At 37.3% G+C, this 19732-nt stretch overlaps 1 protein-coding gene across 11 annotated transcripts in view; it reads right to left on the bottom strand.

The window, feature by feature from the left end:
* Positions 1–19732, bottom strand: part of TTLL7 (tubulin tyrosine ligase like 7) — a 73278-nt gene that overhangs the window by 50713 nt on the left and 2833 nt on the right. For 2 of the 11 annotated variants that reach the window (XM_083847256.1, XM_083847255.1), the window contains exons 2-7: positions 17239–17507; positions 12586–12626; positions 5494–5558; positions 2290–2465; positions 1963–2091; positions 128–249 (exon numbers count right to left, since the gene is read on the bottom strand). In XM_083847256.1, the coding sequence (XP_083703382.1) occupies positions 128–249; positions 1963–2091; positions 2290–2314 (276 nt within the window). In that variant the 5' untranslated portion in view covers positions 2315–2465; positions 5494–5558; positions 12586–12626; positions 17239–17507. Of the gene's footprint in view, positions 1–127; positions 250–1962; positions 2092–2289; positions 2466–5332; positions 5372–5493; positions 5559–12585; positions 12627–17238; positions 17508–19732 lie in introns of all 11 variants that reach the window. The other 9 variants (XR_014587648.1, XM_083847251.1, XM_083847258.1 and 6 more) reach the window with 8 other exon arrangements.

The raw sequence follows: 19732 nt of genomic DNA, 5'->3' as shown, positions 1-19732 counted from the left end.
GGATGGTATTGTTTTATTGTTTTGTTTTGTTTTCCTCTCCATACATGTGTAACCAAAAGTGACACATTACTGAATTTCTCAGAGTGAAACAGTTTACTGAAACTTGTCCAAAATACTATCACTCTACCTGATAGTTCCGAAGTTCAGCAATCTTTTCTTGTTGCACAGCAGAATCACTCCATATAAGATTAGCTGTTTCATCTTCATCACGTGTTTTCACAAATCCCATTTCTCGTATTACCACACGTACTACAGAGAAATCACATACTTAAGGAACTTTTTGAATAAAATAGATTAATTTTCAAGATTTTAAAAATTGATCAAGATGTTGAATATTTTAAATATTCATCCCTTTGCCTGAGAACAATATTAGCATGCAAGCTCTTATTTAACTTGCAATATTTCCATCAGTCTATTGCAAATCCATCATTACAATGGTATAGCACCTTGTACCAGTCTGGAAACAGTGTACAATCACTGATGGTAGCTGTAAATAGCTTCAAGGCATTCCACACTGACCTAGTAAAAGTCCACTTGCACAGCTTTTAGAGTTAATTTTGGTCATCACATTCATTAATTTTAAAACTATGATAAATATAAGTGTCACTGCACACAGGGAACAAAGCCTCTTTAGTCAAGATATCATAGAATGGCTCAGGTTGGAAAGGACCTTAAAGATCATCTAGTTCCACAATTTATTTAGTATGGTAGTTACAAAAACAAATGCATACATTATTTTAAGATTAAAAAAAAAAAAAAAAGAAAAAGAAAATTCTGATTATGTTCCAGGCATAACACAGGTTCTTGGATAAAAGATTTTTATAAAGAAAAAAGAAAAGAAACAAAAAGAAATATTTTTTTTCCTTAAGCTATTCATTCTGCTATCTGCGTAATAAATTTGTTCTGATATCACCTCTCTAGAGAAGACATCTCTGGATTTGAAGTCTTCCCCACCTGGTAAAAATCAGCAAGGTCTACTCAAGTATGCTGTGAGTTTGGAGTTTGAAAGTCTGCCACTACTCCTGGTTCAAAGCCTGAACCTGAGAAAAGTCTTCAGTTGGCTTCCAGTCTAAACAGTTCATTTTGAAGTTTCACAGATGCCACAGAAAGTCTCTGAAATACTTATGAGCCCTGAAGTCTTTGGAAAACTCGTTGAACCATTTCCATAGTTGGAAGGAGATAAGGGTAGAGAGAGTGTCATTCTAAAGTTACCAATAACTAGTCCATTGAGGAGGATAACGCACCTGTCTTGATACTGAGCCATTTGTTGGTTTTTTTTGGAGAGCTATCAGAACAAACCCATTGTGCATATTATAGGCTGAATAGGAGCATATATTTATTGTCATTATTTGCCGTTAATCAAGAATCAGCATTAGTGGCACCTTCCAGATTCTTTTCTGTTACTCCACCAAAAGCTAGAAGAAATACAGTGTTGTTTTGTTCTTACAAACACGCTATTTAAAAGGCTGAGGCCAAATTACATGATTCTAGTTTTCTACATCTTTTCTTCTACAACAGAATACAAACTATAGATTTAGTGTGATAGTAGCCTCATCAAAACGCAAAATATTATTATTTTTTAATTGAGAAACCTCTGCATAATAGTAAGGGTATTTAACATTGCATTTAAACTGTTCATCAATTACGGTTTTAAGTATACTTCTGAATTCATATGTAAATCATAATTAATATTTTTTTCCACAGCTATCTTCATTAATTAATTTTTTGCATTTCAAGGCCCTTCCCTGAGTAAGGAGTGGGGAGTAATACATGTTGCACAGCATTCAAAGCTATCAACTCAATGTTACCAAAAAAAAAAAGACAAAGGTTTCTCAGAACATAAAACCCTTTGGAAATGACTCACTGTCAGCTTGATGCAAAATCCATTAATTCACCCCATTAGTTAGTAATCCATTCACATCAATTGGTATTATGATAACAACACGATATATAGCTTCCTACCAATTTCATATTTTGTGCCAGCAACATTTGCAGTGATGACTCCATTCTTCTTCTTTCTGACCTTTCTTTTAATTGGGCTTTGATAGGGTAGTTCCGATCGCAAAGTCACAGGAGCAGTTCCATGGTTATCTTTGAAAAATAACATTTTAACTATCAACAACACATCTATATCTCAAATAATGTATACAAATGAACTAAAATTACCATACCATCCATCATACAGCATCTGAGCTAGTCAGTTACAAAAATGTACTTCACTGCAACTTACAAGTACAAGCCTACAGAAATAATTAATGGGCCATATTAAAAAATACGAGACTTGCATACCTCCCTCATTAGGCAAGGATGGCATTATAATCTAAGATAGTGTAGACGTAGAGCTCAAATTCTGTTCCAAGTTCTGAGGAAATGATGGAGCTGTCAAAGCCAAGTTACTTAACGCTCTATTCAGACCATTTCAGTCTCTGGTTGTAGCAAATATTAGTTCTGGAACAGATAGATATCTGTGTCAAAAATGTAAGAGAAACTCTGTTATAGATAAAACCTGAAAAAATATATAAATAGCGGATAACTAACTACAAAACTGTTTTTAGTAAGTCAAAAGTAACACTTAAAGGATAAAACAAGTTATTGTAAATATAAAACTTTGTTTAATTCAGTTCAATCATTTTGTTTCTGGGAAAAATGCAGTATTAATTTGCAAAACAAGATTATACTACCTCATTGTGTTATTTTTATTTCTGTAGGGAAGATTTAGGGCACGAAAACAGGTAATACTGAATTCAATCAATACTGCAACCGTTTATCTCCCAAAAGCTAAATGAATTCACAGGAATTTTAAACAATTTTTTAATTTAAATTTCAAAATTAGACACCATGCATTATGGGTTTTAAGGTTACCAAATGGGAAATAATTGAAGCTATTTTAATAACCTTTTTTCCACTTTTTCATTTTTCAACATTTTTTTAAATGACTGTCCAATAATCACTTGGTAATATGTGACCTCACCTTCACAATTCACAGTACTTCAAGAAACAATTGAAGAAAATTGAAAGGCACTTTGGCTTGTCAAGTATCTAAACATCAGTTTCTAAAGGAAGTATTTGTATGAAATGCTATTTTTCACATATACTTTAAAAAAATAATATTTTGTTTTAATTAGTAATCTCAGAACACACTACAATATGTGAAAATACCACACTTTAAAAATGTCTTGAAAAAACAGCTTAAGCATATGAGAACAGGCTAAAACATTAGGGGCGGAAAAAAAGACAAAACCACTCGGGAATAAGACTGCTCTAAACACACCACTACATGACTTTGGGTGTGCAGCATCTGTTATAACAGTCTGCAAGAAGGCAAAGGCCATCTTTGGCAGGTTGCCTCAAACAAGTCTAGTAGTTTTCGAAACATATACAATATAATTTATTGGTTTTAAAATGCTTTGATTTCTTTTCTGCTATTGTGCATGCGGCTAAAGTTCCTCACACTAGCTCTAGATCAGTTCTTATTGCTGCTTGTGGTGTTTGCAAAACTTGCTTAAAATAGCTTCACACAGAGGAATTTCTTCTGCTATATATAGCAGAAAATTGCAGTAAAAATCAAAGTTAGCCATGACTTATGATGGGAAATGAATTTGGTCATAAGTTTGGACAAGCTGTACATAGATGTACATTGGCAAAGCTATCACAACATTACTTACAAATACTCCGGGTGGGTGGGTGGGGGCATGTGTGCACACGTGCATGTCTCAGAGAGAGAAAGAGGGAAGAAGGAATGATGATTATATCCTGGACAAGTCACATTTTTGTTAAGAAAACATAAAAGCAGATACCTTGAGCTGTAAGATCTTTTTTTCATTTTAAGACAGAAACCTATCCTTAAAAGCTAATTAACATGAAAGGAGAAAAAAAAAAAAAAAAGAACAGATTATGGTTCTCTTATGACTGTATCCAACATAATGGGTGCCAAATTCTGCTATGAAAGAAGACAAGAAGATTGTCCTCATGACCATTCAGAGGAGTTCTGCAAATTAACACTGCAACATGTATTTATTTGTCCAGGAGGTAAGCACAGGCTATGACACAGATACAGTGTTTGACACCCTACCAGTAACTCTCAGCCTTTCCTACTCACAGCATCCTTTGCTGTACCAGAACTGCCTCAGAACGGAACATTCCCCCGAACTGAACTATAACTGGAGGTCCATTTGAAGTTTTAATGTTTTGGACACCCTCAGCCAAGAAGGGCGCCTGAAAGTCCTGCTGCCCGCTGGCCTGCCAACATCAGACACAAAGGTGGGAAAATGAAGCGTGCATCCTCTTCACAAGCGCTGCTAAGGAAGAGCAGCACTGGACACAGTGACTCACGGCATATTGCACGTTATCTGTTTCTCAGGCTAAGAATACCACCAGAGTACAAGACATGTTTAGTTCCCGGGAATAACACTGAAGTACGCCTGTTTGCCAATTAAGGACTTGTATGCATATATACAAATTCCTAGCAGTTGTTCCTCATCAGTACTGGCTAAAAACTTTTAATGAATTTGGAAAAATGTCAAGACGACTAACGTTTCCCTGTGAGAAATGCCAGTCCTTACTAACACACCATGATTTATGAGCTACGGTGTGACAATAAAAATCCAGCAGCTTATACAGCTTTCATTCAGCTTATACTCATAGAGAAATATCTGCCCAGAGTTACTGTAATGCCTTGGTATTCTGAAGCTGCGCCATAAAGTTCAAAACTACAGTACATTGTTGACCTACTACTTTTCTTTATAAATAAACCATTCTACTCTTCAGAGTAGAATACTCTTTAGATTGTTTAATAGGGAGCACAAACACCCAGGCGAGAATGTTTTATACACAGGCACAATGCCTAAAGCTATAATAGTAACCCTGATTTTCCAAAACATTTTACATAGGATGCAGTCCATTCTGCATCCTGCTGCTCTGGCAATTCTTCCTATTACCGGGCAGAGCGTTTCACAGTGCCCACTGGATCATGCACAGGTAACTGCAGCAGCACTGTCGGGTTGTGATTACGTTACAATCTGAGTCAATTTCTGTAACTATGATAAGTTTTTACTTATAAAATAAACATAACCTATAACCCGTGTTCAGCTACAACAATGTAGAGGCATCTCTCTCCAGTAACCCACCTGAAAGACCTGTTTTTAAGAGATTGCTTTTAATAACATGGAAGAAACTATTATATTTCCAAACTGGGACTTGCCTAACCCTGGGAACTCAGATATCAGGAATCTCTGCACTCACCCTCAGACAGAAAAGGACTGCAATTCCTACCATATACAATTTCCCTCCTGAAATCAAGATGCACATAAATTAATGAAGGTTTGTTGCTCACCCATATTGATTCAAAAGCAGCTGAATGAAAATGATTAACCTATAAATGGAGAGAGACTTGTGAAGAAGAAATTAATGCATCTTTGTCAGGTTAGCACATTCTTATACAAATGAGTACTTTGAATAGAAGCATTCTAGGGAGAATAAAAGATGACATATTACCTTTACAGTTGCCTGGCAAGGTGTAACAGCACCAGCAGGAGAGCTACATTGCACACAGTCCTGTCCTACAAAGAGCCAGAAGTCAACACACGTGCACAAAAACACCAAGTGCAGAGACCAGGGAATCGAGGAAGCAGAAACTTTTATCTTCCAGGGACAGCAGAGGTCAGGCACTCTTGCTAGAGAGGCACAGGGTCACACATGGACAGGGACCTAGGCAGATACTTGAATCCAAAGGAAACAGTTTGAGCAAGTTCGACAAAGGTAATAGTGACAGGCTGAGAGGGTGCCTGGGTGAAGAGCAGTGTGAAGAACAGGTTTCATAGTTAACGGAATAATACATGTTTCCTTGTTAACAAGTTGTAATTCATTGTAGAAAAAAAAAATGCTGTTACACAAACTTAATCAGAAGAAGCTATTAAACTGCCTGAAAAATATTCTTCTGGCCTAGTTTATATAAAAGCATTTTTGAACAAATCACTCTTTCATTTCCCAAGTTATTTGCTCCACACTGCTTCCAAGCGACCTCTGCCTTTCACGATCTTTCATTTTCAATCCTGATACAGTGTGGAGCTGAAAAGGTTATTTTTAGTCTCTAAATAGTAACTTGCATGCCATCTAGCCCTTTTTTTCCCCTAAGAGTAAGCATCCCAGAAAATGGTTGACTTAATCAGATCAAAACAAAGACTGGGTGAATCAAATTCAAACTTAAAATAAAACAGAGCAACTTGAGAATCTGTTCCAGAGAGTCACTCAAGTCAACGAGATTCTCCGAGGATCATACCAGTGACTATCAAACCACTGCTGCGTAACCTAACAAGAGACTGCTTTGCATATGTACGTTTAAAATAAATGTAATTTAACAAATTTGAGCATTAAGAATGATAGATTCATTTACTAACAAATCACTCTAAGCTCGGTAACCAGTTTGAATAAGCCACTTGGCCACGCATACGCTTAACTTTACGTGTATGAACTGAAAATTCGATTTCAGAGCTTAACCGATGGTAGTTATGATAGTAGCTCTCAATGACAACTGGCATCTCTTAGGTTTCTTCCTGTTGTATCCTATTTCTATATTTACTTAAGTGAAATGCTACAAAAAATTGTATTGTCAATTTTATTTGAACTAAATTAGCTTCTTTGTGTACAGACAAGTAATCACTCAGCAACAGTAGAATATTTTAGTATATAGATTTTGAAACTAGCAGACTGCTTTCCTCTGAGTCCATTAGTGCTATTTACCCACTGCTGTCAAAAGTGTCTAGAAATGCACAGTAGCTAGGAAGAAATCCACAAAGCTCCCGACATAAGGAGCTTTCACCCTGCGATGGAGACGCACTTAAGATACAGTTACATAACTCGGCAGATGACCACAGGGATGGAAGGGCAGCACCACAGCGCTCCCCTCCCCAGTTACCTGGGAAATTAAAATAACAATTTCACAGAAACATGAAAAGAAAGAAGAATAAGTAGTTTTCAGAGCACAGACCCAGCAAATATCAGAGTTCTGTATTGTCAGTCTGACCTAAATAACAAAGATTTCTGCTCCCTTAGATCTTAGGATGTGAAAGCCTGTACCCACTGTAGTAGGGAGGGCTTTGCTACTTATTACAGAGAGGCCATTAGTTTCATCCAACAAGAAAGTCACAAACACTAATCAGAACTTCTCAATATAATATTAGTGATACGTCTAGCACTATCGATATTATCTATTCTTCTGAAATATGCACGAAGTACTTCCTCTGTGTATTGAGCTCTGAGATGAAGAAAAATTCTGAAGACCAGAGAAAAAGAATAAAAAATCTTTGATAGGAAAAAAAAAAGATACCATGTGAGATCTTGTTCAGTTACACAAAACTATAATCAACTGCTGACCAGGAATTAAGCTATAAAATGCAGATGCAAAATGAGATTGAAACATGACCAAAAATGATAACAGAGACAAATGCCATCTTCACTATCATCCGGAAATAGCAAAGTAACAATTTGCAGCCATTAAACCACGGAATTAAAAACATCACAGCCTTTCACAATTTTTTTTTTAATATGTCTTGACAAAATGTGAGCAGAGCTAAGCATTTTGATTTAACATACGAACAGAACAATTTGGTGGCAAGTTCTCACTCCTACAGAGAAATTCTAGATGCAAAAAGCAATCCTCATTTTGAGGCTCAGTGTGTTATCAAAGTGATAAACTTGTTTTAAAAAGGCTATCAGTCAGCTGGCTTCAAAATGCATACACATTAGCGATTGGTTTCCTTTGACATTCTGAAGTCAAAGGAAATCTATATTAATTTCAAAAGCATTTGCTCTCAACATCAAATGAGATGAGATGTTTATTCACCAGTTCTTTCAGATAAAGTGAATGTACAGAGTGCTCAGCTGCTTGGTTTGCTAAACAGACAGCTAAAAGCTATATAAGAAAAAAAAAACAAAACATGATTCAACACAGCTTTTTTGAATCCTGTGCAGTTCTGTAAACTTTCAAGTAGTTTATCCAAATGGCCAGCATTTTTAAAACTTACAACTGAACTACCTGAACTACCAAACACTAGCTGAAGTAACAGCACTAACTCTGAATCTATAAGTTACAGTTACTTTAATGAGAGCTAAAGTTTATAACTGCCATTTCACATCTGAGACCTGAATCAGCAAGTTGAAGATTGATTTTCAGTTTAAAAAATTGACCTCCAAAGTATCTTTCATAGCAGAGCACACAATGTGACTGTTTTTTGGCTCATTCTCACCCTTCAAAAGCCCTTTTTAACGTGATAACATATTTCAAACTGTTAACAAAATAAGTAATATAGAGTTTCATACATTCTGTATATTGGAAAAAAGAGGAAAAAAGAAAGCAAGATAGAATCAGAAAACTACAATAAAAAGGAAAATATTTGTACCTATTTCCTGTTCAATAGAACATAGGAAGTATATTAATGAAAATGCATGTGAAACGAACCTGTATGACTTACAAATCAGTAACTTGACAAACCCCAAATTCATGTAACATTCACAATAGCAAGGAAAAATACTGACAAATTAGATCAGATAACTAGAGTGCCGTTTTTTGTGTAGTAATATTTTAGCTTCAGAAAGCATACTTCTGCATCATTCACTACTAACAACAACAAAAAAAAAAACAGCATGGACAATGCCTAGGTCTCCTACTACTGTACATCGCTTCAACAAGTGTTGATAGCACTGTCTTTAACACTGTACACCCGTCAGCAGGAGAACACTTTACTAACTTCACAACAGAACATATTCCTGCTCCACGATCCCAATAAGTCCCACTGAACACTGCTGAATACAAACCTATCTTTATTTATTGTAACTACCCACCCCAGTAATAGCAGCCATCGTCCTACTGTCATCTAAATTAGCACTGGAGTGTCATACGCATTTTCAGCCTACAAACACACACCAGTGTGCATCGGCCACATTTGCTCTGCAAGCAACAGGTGGCTGGCATTACACCTAGCAGCCACAGGGAGGCTGGACCCCAACCACCCCAAAGGAAGCATTCTCTTTAAAAGAAACAGCTGCAGAACCTTTGTTTGTTTGTCTTAAGGACTGCAAGTGCAGGAAGTGAAGGAGTGCAACTGTATGGAACGTCAGACTGCCCAACGCTCTTCATGGTGAGACAGCTACTGCTACTAATGAAAGAAACGATGGAAGAGTCCTATTATAATAATGGGCAAAAATGATTATGTGTAATACTAAAATTAAATTCTGATAATTAAAAGTGTGCTTTTGGTAGCAGAAAGGGTAAATGAGAGCGAGTTAGGAAAGGAATAGAGCTGTGGCAGCTGTAGAAAGATCTCTGCTCTGCATTTGACTTTGTGGTGCACCATCCATGCTCTTCATTACAGCCTGTCAACACATAGCACCACCTATTGCAGGGCTTTTTAAGTTGTGTACACCACACAATCACTGATGGCATTGAACTATTTCTTTCTTTTTCTATCATTCACTTCTCAAACTATTTAATTCTCTAGGAAGAGCTAGGGATCACAGGGCCCTACAATTCAGGATGTTTTAACATTTACATATACCAACATATTTATCTTCGTATAACAGAAAGAGTGCTATTACTTTAATGAAGCTGATGTATTTGCAATAGCTCCTTAATTTATAAATAGGCCATGTGGGGAGATTTACTAGTGATCCTGGGGGAGGGTGAAAAAAAAAGTCTTTAGAAGGCTCCCCCTCACTCATCAAATTCCTCCTCCTCACTTCCAGTTGGTGGCATTGGCTTGGTGTGAAAAGGGCCTCAAGTTCAGGGATCCATGAGTACGTATCATTTCTACGGATCTCTGTATTTTGAGATCCACACCTTAGCCCCGCATGAAGTCGGTCCCATTACATCTTATATTTTACGGGCCTGTACTTCATGGACCTATTTCAGTGTTCCTGAACACAAACTGCAATCATCACACACGGCCCATGAAGACTCTGGTTGAGGATTATATCATCCTGCTTTACACGCTGTCAACATAAGAATGTTTGCTAGTTTAGCAATAAGGATGAGACTCCTACTGCTGCCTGAAATATAAATTGGCAGACATTAGCTTGCAATTTCAGCACCTAATGTAAAAAGAAAGAAGAATAATGGCTTGAATACAGTACCACAGGCACTTAAAGAAACATCTATTCAAGCTCTGTTTGACCACGATAGTACAAGAAAGGTGCTCTTGCATGATCACTGAATTGTTTATCATACTATACGGACACTTCCTACTATCGATCAATTTGCTCAGCTTCACTGGGAATGCCTGCATGCATGTATGAGGAATGGTACCCGACCTCTAATATTGTAATGACCATGCTTACATGCTGATATACTCTAAGTAAAACACTACTGCAACAGCACTCAGTGGTAGTAATATTTTACAAATAACTGAAAAAGCTAGACAGAAACTCCAGCAGCTACAAAACACTCCAACAAAAACAAGCTTTCCTCCCCACAATTTAATACTTGGGGCTTAACGTGGTGCCACCAATTGGAAAATAGTTTTTACAAATGAAAGCAGGAGAAAATCAGCAGCTTCAAAAGGATGTGAATCCTCAAAAGCCTCTCTAACTGGATTGACCCAATTTATAAAAAAATCCTTTAAAGACTGAATTGGTTCCAAACCCCCTGTGTTATGCTATTTTAATTCATATTAGTGGATCTAAATAGAGAGTCTGTCTTCATCAGTAATGAGACGTGACTCTAATATACAAAATGTTCCTATAATAGGGTATATATATTGCTCACCGATAGAGAAATATACCATGTAGTTGAAAACCCTAGAAAAATAACATCTTAAATGCTGAACATAAACTTATTACTTAGAATGTCCAAAATGACGTACACCAGACTTTCTACACACCAGCTTTAATTTTTGCTTAGAAGAAAAAAAAGCATGAGAATAGTCTACCAAAAAGTAGTTTTCCAGGATATGTTTGAACTCAGAGGATCAGAATAATGTACTTTCTGAATCATAACCTCAGCCTTACTGATGCAACCCTGTAGTATTGAACAGTTTATTTATCAGGTCAGAGACCATATTGACAATGGCATTGTAGGTTTTTTTGTAGTTAAAATAACTACAAAATCTGAGGGGATAAGTGACCTCAGTATGCCTGTTTCCCTTCATGACTTGAATCACAGCAGCAGCGCAGATCCAAATTTGGAACAATATCACAGTTAGCCCTGTCCTCATCTATCTTGGTCAGCTCCCAAAAAGCAACACTTAAAAGCAATTGGCTCTGGCATGTTTGCTTGTTTGTTTTTAATAGCAAAAAGGCATTGTCTGTTGGTTAAGAGCTGCACTCAAGAAGTGTACTGAAATAGCAGTCCTCAGCCTGAAGCTAGAGCCATGGGATATTTAAATCATTTACAGGTCTCAACTTGATTTTTCGCTGCTTTTATCTTAATTTTTGAAACTACACTCTCAGTGAAGCAGAAGGGCATAAACTTACACAGGCAAATACATGCTGGCTGTAGAATTAACTGTTTTTCAAATAGTCAAAAGAAACAAACACACTCATTTCTTATTATGCTATAATAAACCCCCCTCAACCTAAAACATGGATGACAACTGGTCCACGTTTTTTTTTCAGTGAATTATCTTAGGCGGAATATTACAACATTTATTCTTCTGTGCTTCTGACAAAATTTGTCTCAAGTCTGGAGGGTAAATGCAAACAAGCTATATGTCACAGGATATTCTCCATAGCCCAATAAAGCAAATGTAGACATTTCTATTGATTTTTGTGGGCTTAAAATCACAGCGTTTCAGCTCCAGAACAGCCCTGACGGTGGCACAGTTCAGGAATATAATTAAAACACAGGTCAAAACTATAGTTCATTTAAATCAAATCTTCAGCACAGTAACAATTACAGCTAAAAATAACTGAGTTGCCTCTGAATTTCTCTCTTTCTTGACAAAGATTATAAGCTTCACGTATCACTTTTAGAACTGGTTGGCAGTCTAAATGCAGCGCTTCTTATTTCACAGCTCATGAAATATTCACAGGTTCAGAAACAGGAGTTACTGTGCAAGCAGTATATAGCTATATTCATATATCTACAGGAAAAGTTCCATGCTGCTTTTCAGAAGCATGTTTTGCCTAGCTAATATAGAAAGATTTACTGTATTACTGTATTCAGAAGACGTTTCTTAATCTAGCTCTCTTTATTATAAGGAAAGATAAACTGTGAGCTCCAGGATGTGTGAGGAAGAAGAGGGGAAAAAAAAATGAGAATAGGAAGAAGATTCTCAGAAAAGAACTCATTCCAAAATATGTGCTGTACAGAACAGATAAGCATTCAAACTGAAGCTAGTGCATTTTACTTAACATAGCCTACAATAGAAAGCAATATTAAAAAAAAAAAAACCTTGATAGCAGCATGTGGCAGTAAGATATACCAAATTCTTCTGCACACAAATTACTGGTAAGAGTGCAAAATTTTTATTTATCATGAATTTAACTGACAAGATTACATCCTGCAGAATACATAGTAGTACCAGGACCTCCTACTGATATGGAAACAGATTTAAAATAATTCCACAGTAGAAGTAGCAAAATGAATTCACTTACCTGCTAGTGTTGCATTGCTGAGGCTGTCAGAAGAGTCAGCCCTGCGGAAACAGATTTTTCTATCAATAATTGACAGATGATACAGTTTTAGGCAGCGTTCATACACCAGGGAAAGACGTGCTGCAGCAGTAGCTCCTTCCCATTTAGCCTAGCCCTAGCACTTTTTAGATCTCTTCCTTAACCCTTTCTAGGTATTTTCTCTGTTTCAAGCAAAAAAGAGAAAGGCATGATACATGCTATAAGAAGAGAATACATTATTTTTCCACTTTACTTAGAGTGTGACAAGAGCTGTGGGAAGAAAGTCAGTAGGATTAGTCATAACAATAAGCTAAAGTGAAGTGAAATCTAAAAACAGAAAATGACTCAGTGATTGGGAAGGAGTTATACCAAAGGCGTTAGGTACTATAACTAGAACGATTTCTCTAAATGTAGAATTGAATTAAGAGGTCAAGACCACAATAACATAAAATAGTAGCACAGAAGTAAGCTTAGACGAACAGTTCATAAATTGCTCTAAGAAAAACAGTTATGATTCTCTTCCTGGTTCATACTGACAGATTTCTAAAGCTACCAGTAGAAGAACTGATGTTTTTTCCAAATGCTGGCATTGCATTACAAGCAGTGCACTTATATGAATATGCAGCGAACTACAGTTTTCACACAAGACCTTTCAAGTGAGAAAATCCTGAGCTCTTTGAGCCATGTGGTAACACAGATATTTTGGAAATGGTGGCACATCTCTATGTGACGTGAAGTTTGAACCAATTTCAGAGCATTCAACTCCCTTACACAGATTCTGCAGAGGAAGCAGTACTAGACAAAACCGACTGCACCGCTACTGTTACATCTGCTCTACAAAGACGAAGCATTGTAGCGAGTCAGATTCTAGTGAGATCGAGAGGGATATATACACATAAAGTGCTCTCAGTGCTTCTAGTTGTGTTGCCATCCTTCAAGAATCACATACAGGCAGAACAAAGCTGGGAACATGATGTGCAAAGGCTACAGCACACATAAGAGACATTGCCTCTTGCTTCCCCCCCTTCATTTATGAACTCTAAGAGTACACATTCTCTCTACACCGCAGGGAATGCCTTTCTTGCTTGCACATTGAAGTTAAATAGAAAATCAAATATGTATTTACCTATAGTGAAAATATGCAAAGAAATAAGGCTCTGAAAATTCCACAGCTCTACCACAGTTTGTTGCCATTTTCCCCAACTCACGAGAAGTATGTACGGCTCTCCCATTCACATCAACCAGTAGGTAAAAAACACTACAATGAAATCCCACAGGTGACATTGTAATAACATTTATTCCTTAAATGTAAAGAAGAATGGTGGATTCATCTACATTGCAGACGTTTGAGCTAATTTCCCTGGGCTGCCTTCACAGTCAGCCTACAGGCAGTCAGGGTTGGCAGCTGCAGGTATCTGCACTGGAGCTGTATAAACATTGATGAGATGAATCCCATCCAAGTTGCTCTGCATGGAAATGTTTCTCCACAAAAAAAATAAATAAATAAATACAAAAATAACAGTAAAACAGAAGAATTAAGACTTCTACTTGGCCCATGGTTTGACAGGTACATCTTTCAAAACTGAAGAAGAGATGACTTCAAGAACTTTGAAACAGTGGGGAAGTTATCGGAAGAAACTCAGCCCAACCAACTGTGACACAATTTCCTGGGCAAGCACAGAATCGGCAGCGAAATCTGCACAGATTTCAATGCTGGGGAGAAAAAAAAAAAAAAGGGAAAAAAAAAAGCTGCTTTAGGAATGACTCTAGTTTACATTGTTTAAGTCAACTTAAAGTCATCTGGATCAATCCACGTTACTATTTTTCCTTCTTATTTAAAATCCAGCTGTTTATGTCATGTTGGTGAATCCCAAGATGCTTTCAACAACACAGTTCTTTTGATTGGTGCTAGCATGCTTCCAGTTCTTCGCAGTTAATAAAACCAAGTCAGATTTCCAACAAATGAATGCACTCTCCAATTCTTCCTCAGTTGTTTATCTAAATATTTTATTGCAGAACTCCTTGTGTAATACACTCTGTATTCTCAACAGAGCATGATGCTTGGTACAACTTCCATGTATTTTTAATAATAATCAAATACATACAATCTTCCCAAGTGTTCGGTAATGTAAGATGTCAAAACTCTTTAGCAATCCACTAATTACAAAGTTCATTGCAGTTATTAAAAAAATAGTTTTAAAGTTTTCAATGCAGTTTGGGGGTTTGTGTCAAGTCTTGTTTTTGCTTTGTGACGCATTCTGGTGGCTTTGCATAGAGCTAATATGATCCAGCCTCCACATCCCTGCCCACTTAGCTCTGACAACCGTTCTCCATTCGGTAGGATGACTGCTATTCAGCTTTCCAGTCCTGTCTCCAGGCAGCCTCTTTTCCTCAGGAAAGCTCCCGTTGATCACAGACTCCATAAGCTTTTGCTTGCAGAAGCTGGTCAAAACCCAGTCTCCAGTGAACCTATGTGCTAAAACTCCGTACTTTTCTCAAACTATTTCTGTTTCACCTCCAGAACACCTGATAAAAAACCTCAGAGTCAGGGAGTGGCAGGGGACAGTTACTCCCTGAAAAATGATGGACCAGGAACCAAGTGCAATAAAAGGCCAGGGGGGCAGGAACCTTGTCAGCCAGGGCCACCCCCGGTACCCAAGCCAGGTGAGGAGGTGAGCCCCATGAATGGGAGCCTGCTTCAGTCAGGAGTCAGATCTACAGACAAGTTTGTGGTGATGAAGCAGATCTGTGATCAAGGTGTGAAGTCGATCAACAGGTCAAGGGCAGCACCACGTGCGAGGACAGTAACCACAGTCAGACACAGCGCAGTGTCACTGGGCAGGTCCCTGGTGACACGGCAGGTCTGAGGTGGAGCTGGGAAGTCAGCCCGTCCAGATCAAGGGGGCCGTGGGCATGGCTGTGGCTGAGCTGGAGACCAGCACTCCTGTGACGTACCTCAGAGAGCAGCTGAAGCCTTGGCCTAAGCTGGTACAGTATCCCTAGATCCATGGGTAGGGACAAAGCAGGAGGATCCAGGCAGGACTTGTCCGAGCACCCTCGGGGCTCTAACAATCAAGTTTCCTCTTTGGCAATATTTCTGAAGTTTCTTCACACAGAGGACTTCTCCCGGTAGCTCCACATACTGTCACAGTCCCCGTTTTCTTCCATCAAACTGTTGCAGACAGCCTGCCTCAGCTGGACTATTGATCTGTCATCTGCCAGTAGCCGGAGCAGCATTATCTATGCATGCCCATGACTGACTGGAATTTGAATCTTCTTTATCGATGAAACTAAATAGTGTGCTGGCTATCTGCAGCAGACATTCCCACCCACTCATGAGAATGTATCTTCTTTTATTTTCATTTCTGATAAATTTTATTACATTTTCCCAGAAAATACCAAAGACTTGCTTTCTGTATGTTTTTGTATTCATAAATGCTACTTTTGGCAAAAAGGCTGTAAGGCCCTTTCATTTTCTCTTCAGCTCAGGAGGCAACAGTAGAAAGTAATACACAGGGTTTCAGTGCCTGCTTGAGGTCATTAACTGGATCATTTCTCAACCAGTGTCCAAATTTTTAAATCCAGCTCTGTATTGTTCCTTTATTTTTCTTCCGTTTCTTTACTTGTAGGATACTGATGTAAAGCAGCATCTACAAGATGTTTGACTCTTATAAAGTCCTTGCAACAGTCCAAAAATAGCACTGATTCCTGTTCCTTCATGCAGTAACGCCTTATTTTACTCACTGAACACATCCTATCCATCCTTAGAAATCTTCTTTTCAGCATATGCTTCCATTTTTAAAATGGTACAAAACGTACCAAACTAAGTCATGTTCTCAGATCACTCTTTTTGATTTTTCAAGAAAATCTTTTATTCAAATTAATGCCTAATTGTCAATACTTGCTAGTGTTTTATAGTCTTTCAAAGACTTCAGTTAACTGAAAGATAAAAAGTTACAATAATATTATATTCCTCTAAAAAGCCACACGATATAAAACGTTATTAGGAAGGGTGTTTTTTCCAGGTGAATAAGTTGCATATTTTTCAGACCTCTTCCATCAAAAATTAATATCATGCGCTTTAGAACAGCACCACCCCCCAGCCCAGAAAAGCTTGGAAGGATAAAACAATACAACAAATTCACAGAAATTTCACATTCAATGAACACTAAATACATGACAACCTCCCACAAAAATCCAAGAAAACACAGAGACTCCCATTACATAGCTCTCCCATGTATTTTTCAGAAGTCCAGTCTGAGCAGGTAAATAAGCACAATTTCCCCGACAAATCTCACAATCTTCTGCCCTGCCAGTCCACCTTTTATTTTGTGTTCATCACTAGGATCTAGATTTTCACCTTTTCAACTGCATAAATTCAGTATTAAGCATCTGATTCCATTTTCTCATGCTATACTCCAATGCCTTCACTGCACCCTATAGGGATATTACTGTGCTGGTTTTCAAGTGCTAAAAATAAAACAAACATGTGTCATCCGAAGGACAGAGTTGGAAGGAAACATGCTTTAATGTAACTAAAGAAGAATATATTTAGCATTTTGCTACTAAGCAAGGATGAAAATAAACTTGTCAACACATAGCTGCATCTAACTCCGAAGCCCACACCCCACTTACTTCTTTCTGTAGCATTTATTATAGATGAGAAGTGTGTTTAGTTTTTCTCTCTTCTTAAAAGTGACTGTTGGTTCTCTCTGTGAGTCCTGCTGGCCAGAAGGGGCTTCTAAATTGCAGCATAAAGCACTTCATCCTTTTAGGCATCAGTTTTTCTATCAATTAACAGTAATACAACCATCCAAAGTGCATTTGAGCAGAGGTACATATGAGGCTTCTTTCTGGAATCCTTCCAAGACCAAATTCAAACATAAGTGGGAGTTGCCATGCCACTTAATCCACAGAAAGAAAATAAAGAAAAAAAAAAAAGTCCTAAATCAGAAAGGAACTTTCTTTTGTATTTCTTTCATTATTATTGTTAACTGGCGTTCACCATTAAGAGCACTGTTTCCTTGTTCCCAGAGGTGAATGCTGATCATAAGAAACGTGTGAATATATTCTGAAATATTACCTTTGAAGCAATGCTTTTTTTTTTTTTTAAAGGAATACCTGTTTTTAACATTTTAAACTAATGAAACTTATACCTTTAGCACATGAAAAGAAACGTTACAACTATATATGTGCATCTTCATTTTGGACATACCATATTCAGACTAAAACTGATACTGAAGGCAAGGACTACTATGCCCACTTTATTTAATCATTTAAAATGCAAAACCAAGAAATTATTCTATTATGCAAGACCTTGTTTCCTGGTATATGGAATTCAAGGCAAGAGCAAAAGCATCTATAAATGTATAAATTAATATGGCAGTTTGTATACGCCTTTGTATAGCTGTATGAACACAGAAGGCAATGGAAACTCTTTTGCAAGCAATAACTTCGGGAACACGCAAAATATCAAACACTTTAGGCCCTACAGAGGCTGAGGATTCCTACAACTACCACCACAAAGAAGAGTATCCAGTAGAGCAAGGCAGCATGAAGCCTCCTCGTCTTGAAAAGGTTCCAGTTCTAAGAAGGGTAACTACTGTGGAACACAGATTTGCTCAAATATCCAACCAACACAAAGGCTGACCACTTCAGCATGTCACAGGTTTTTCCTCCCACGTCCACTCTCAGTTACAGATGCTTCTCTTACCCACCAGTGTAGTCAAGATCAATGAATTCAGTTCTAAATCTAAAATACATTAATATTTTAAATATTAATGTTAAAAAGGTTCCAGTAAACTTTAAAGGCAGCTCATAATGTCTGCGAAAGGAATAGCTGTGAATTACCATTCTGGCAAGGTTTTAGTTGAGCATTAATGGAGCTCTAAAGAGCTTCCTCCTAATTAATAAGGCCCAATTTAAATCCTACTGCTGGAAGTCAAACAGCCCCAATTAACTTCTGAGGTGTATGGAAAATAAAAGTGAACCTCCTGCCAGATATTCTGAAGTTCATAAGGGAAAACCAAAATCCAGATAATATCGTCTGAAAAATATGCTGTGGTACTTGCAATGAATTTTCTGAACATTGACAGTTTGTATGCAACTTTCCAAATAAACTGAACTCCCACTATCTTCACACAGACTCTTGCCCTCTTTCAGGAAAAGATTAATCCCTCCCCCTCAGACCATTATAGAGTCTCTGTGTCAACTCTGGATGATGGAAATACTTCATGAAAAAAGCAAAAGACTGACAAGCACTCATTTTTTTCTTTATGGAGTGATATAAAGCCTATCAATATTTTAGTGCTTTTATGATTTAGGATTGGCCCAAAAGTCACAATACTTCAGGGCAGTGATAACTCTCCAAATATTCTGAAGGTCTGCAGAAACTTGAAGACACAGAAAATAAGCATTGTTGATGTCAATATTTTTTCTTTACACCAATAAAATTGTAGCACAAAATCAAAAAACATTAGTGGTTCACATTGCAACACGTTGTCACACCCATTTTTGAAGACAAGACAGAAGTTTTACGCAAGTAGATACAAGGTAGCTGGGGAAATGCTATCATTAATTTCTCTTTTTCAGACATCAAGATTTCATTTCAATTTTCTTGGTTTTCTAAGGATTTCCATCCTTTAACAACACGTTCTTAATCTGTATGAATGCATACATATAAAAGAATCTATTAATACAACATTATAATGGGAAAAAAAAATTAAAAAACAGAACATCAGAAAGCATGGAAGTACAAAAAATGACTCATTTGCCATATGTATGCTGCAGACATTTTTAAACCATATAATAAATACCCACAGATGGAGATGATTTAAACCAAGAAATCATGCTTCAGTCTTTCTTGGTGCTGACAGCTCAAAGCAGGCACTTTCAGCGGGCAGCATAAGTATGCCACATTTCATCTTCAAAATAAATATTTATGGCTTTCATTATAAATATACAGCATGAAAAAGATCTTAGAAGAAATCATATTTATACAAAAAGATTTCAAGATTGTTTATTGTCCAACTGCTTATTGAACAATTCACATCCCAGTTCTTCAGACTTGTCCACAACCTAATCTATGCTGCCCATTTAACACTGGTCACTTTGGAAGAGATGGGGAACA

This window comes from Anser anser (assembly GCF_964211835.1).
Source record: "Anser anser genome assembly, chromosome: 8".
NCBI classification, from domain to species: domain Eukaryota; kingdom Metazoa; phylum Chordata; class Aves; order Anseriformes; family Anatidae; genus Anser; species Anser anser.
The sequence above is the reverse complement of the archived record's forward strand: the minus strand, read 5'-3'. Positions and strand labels throughout refer to the sequence as shown.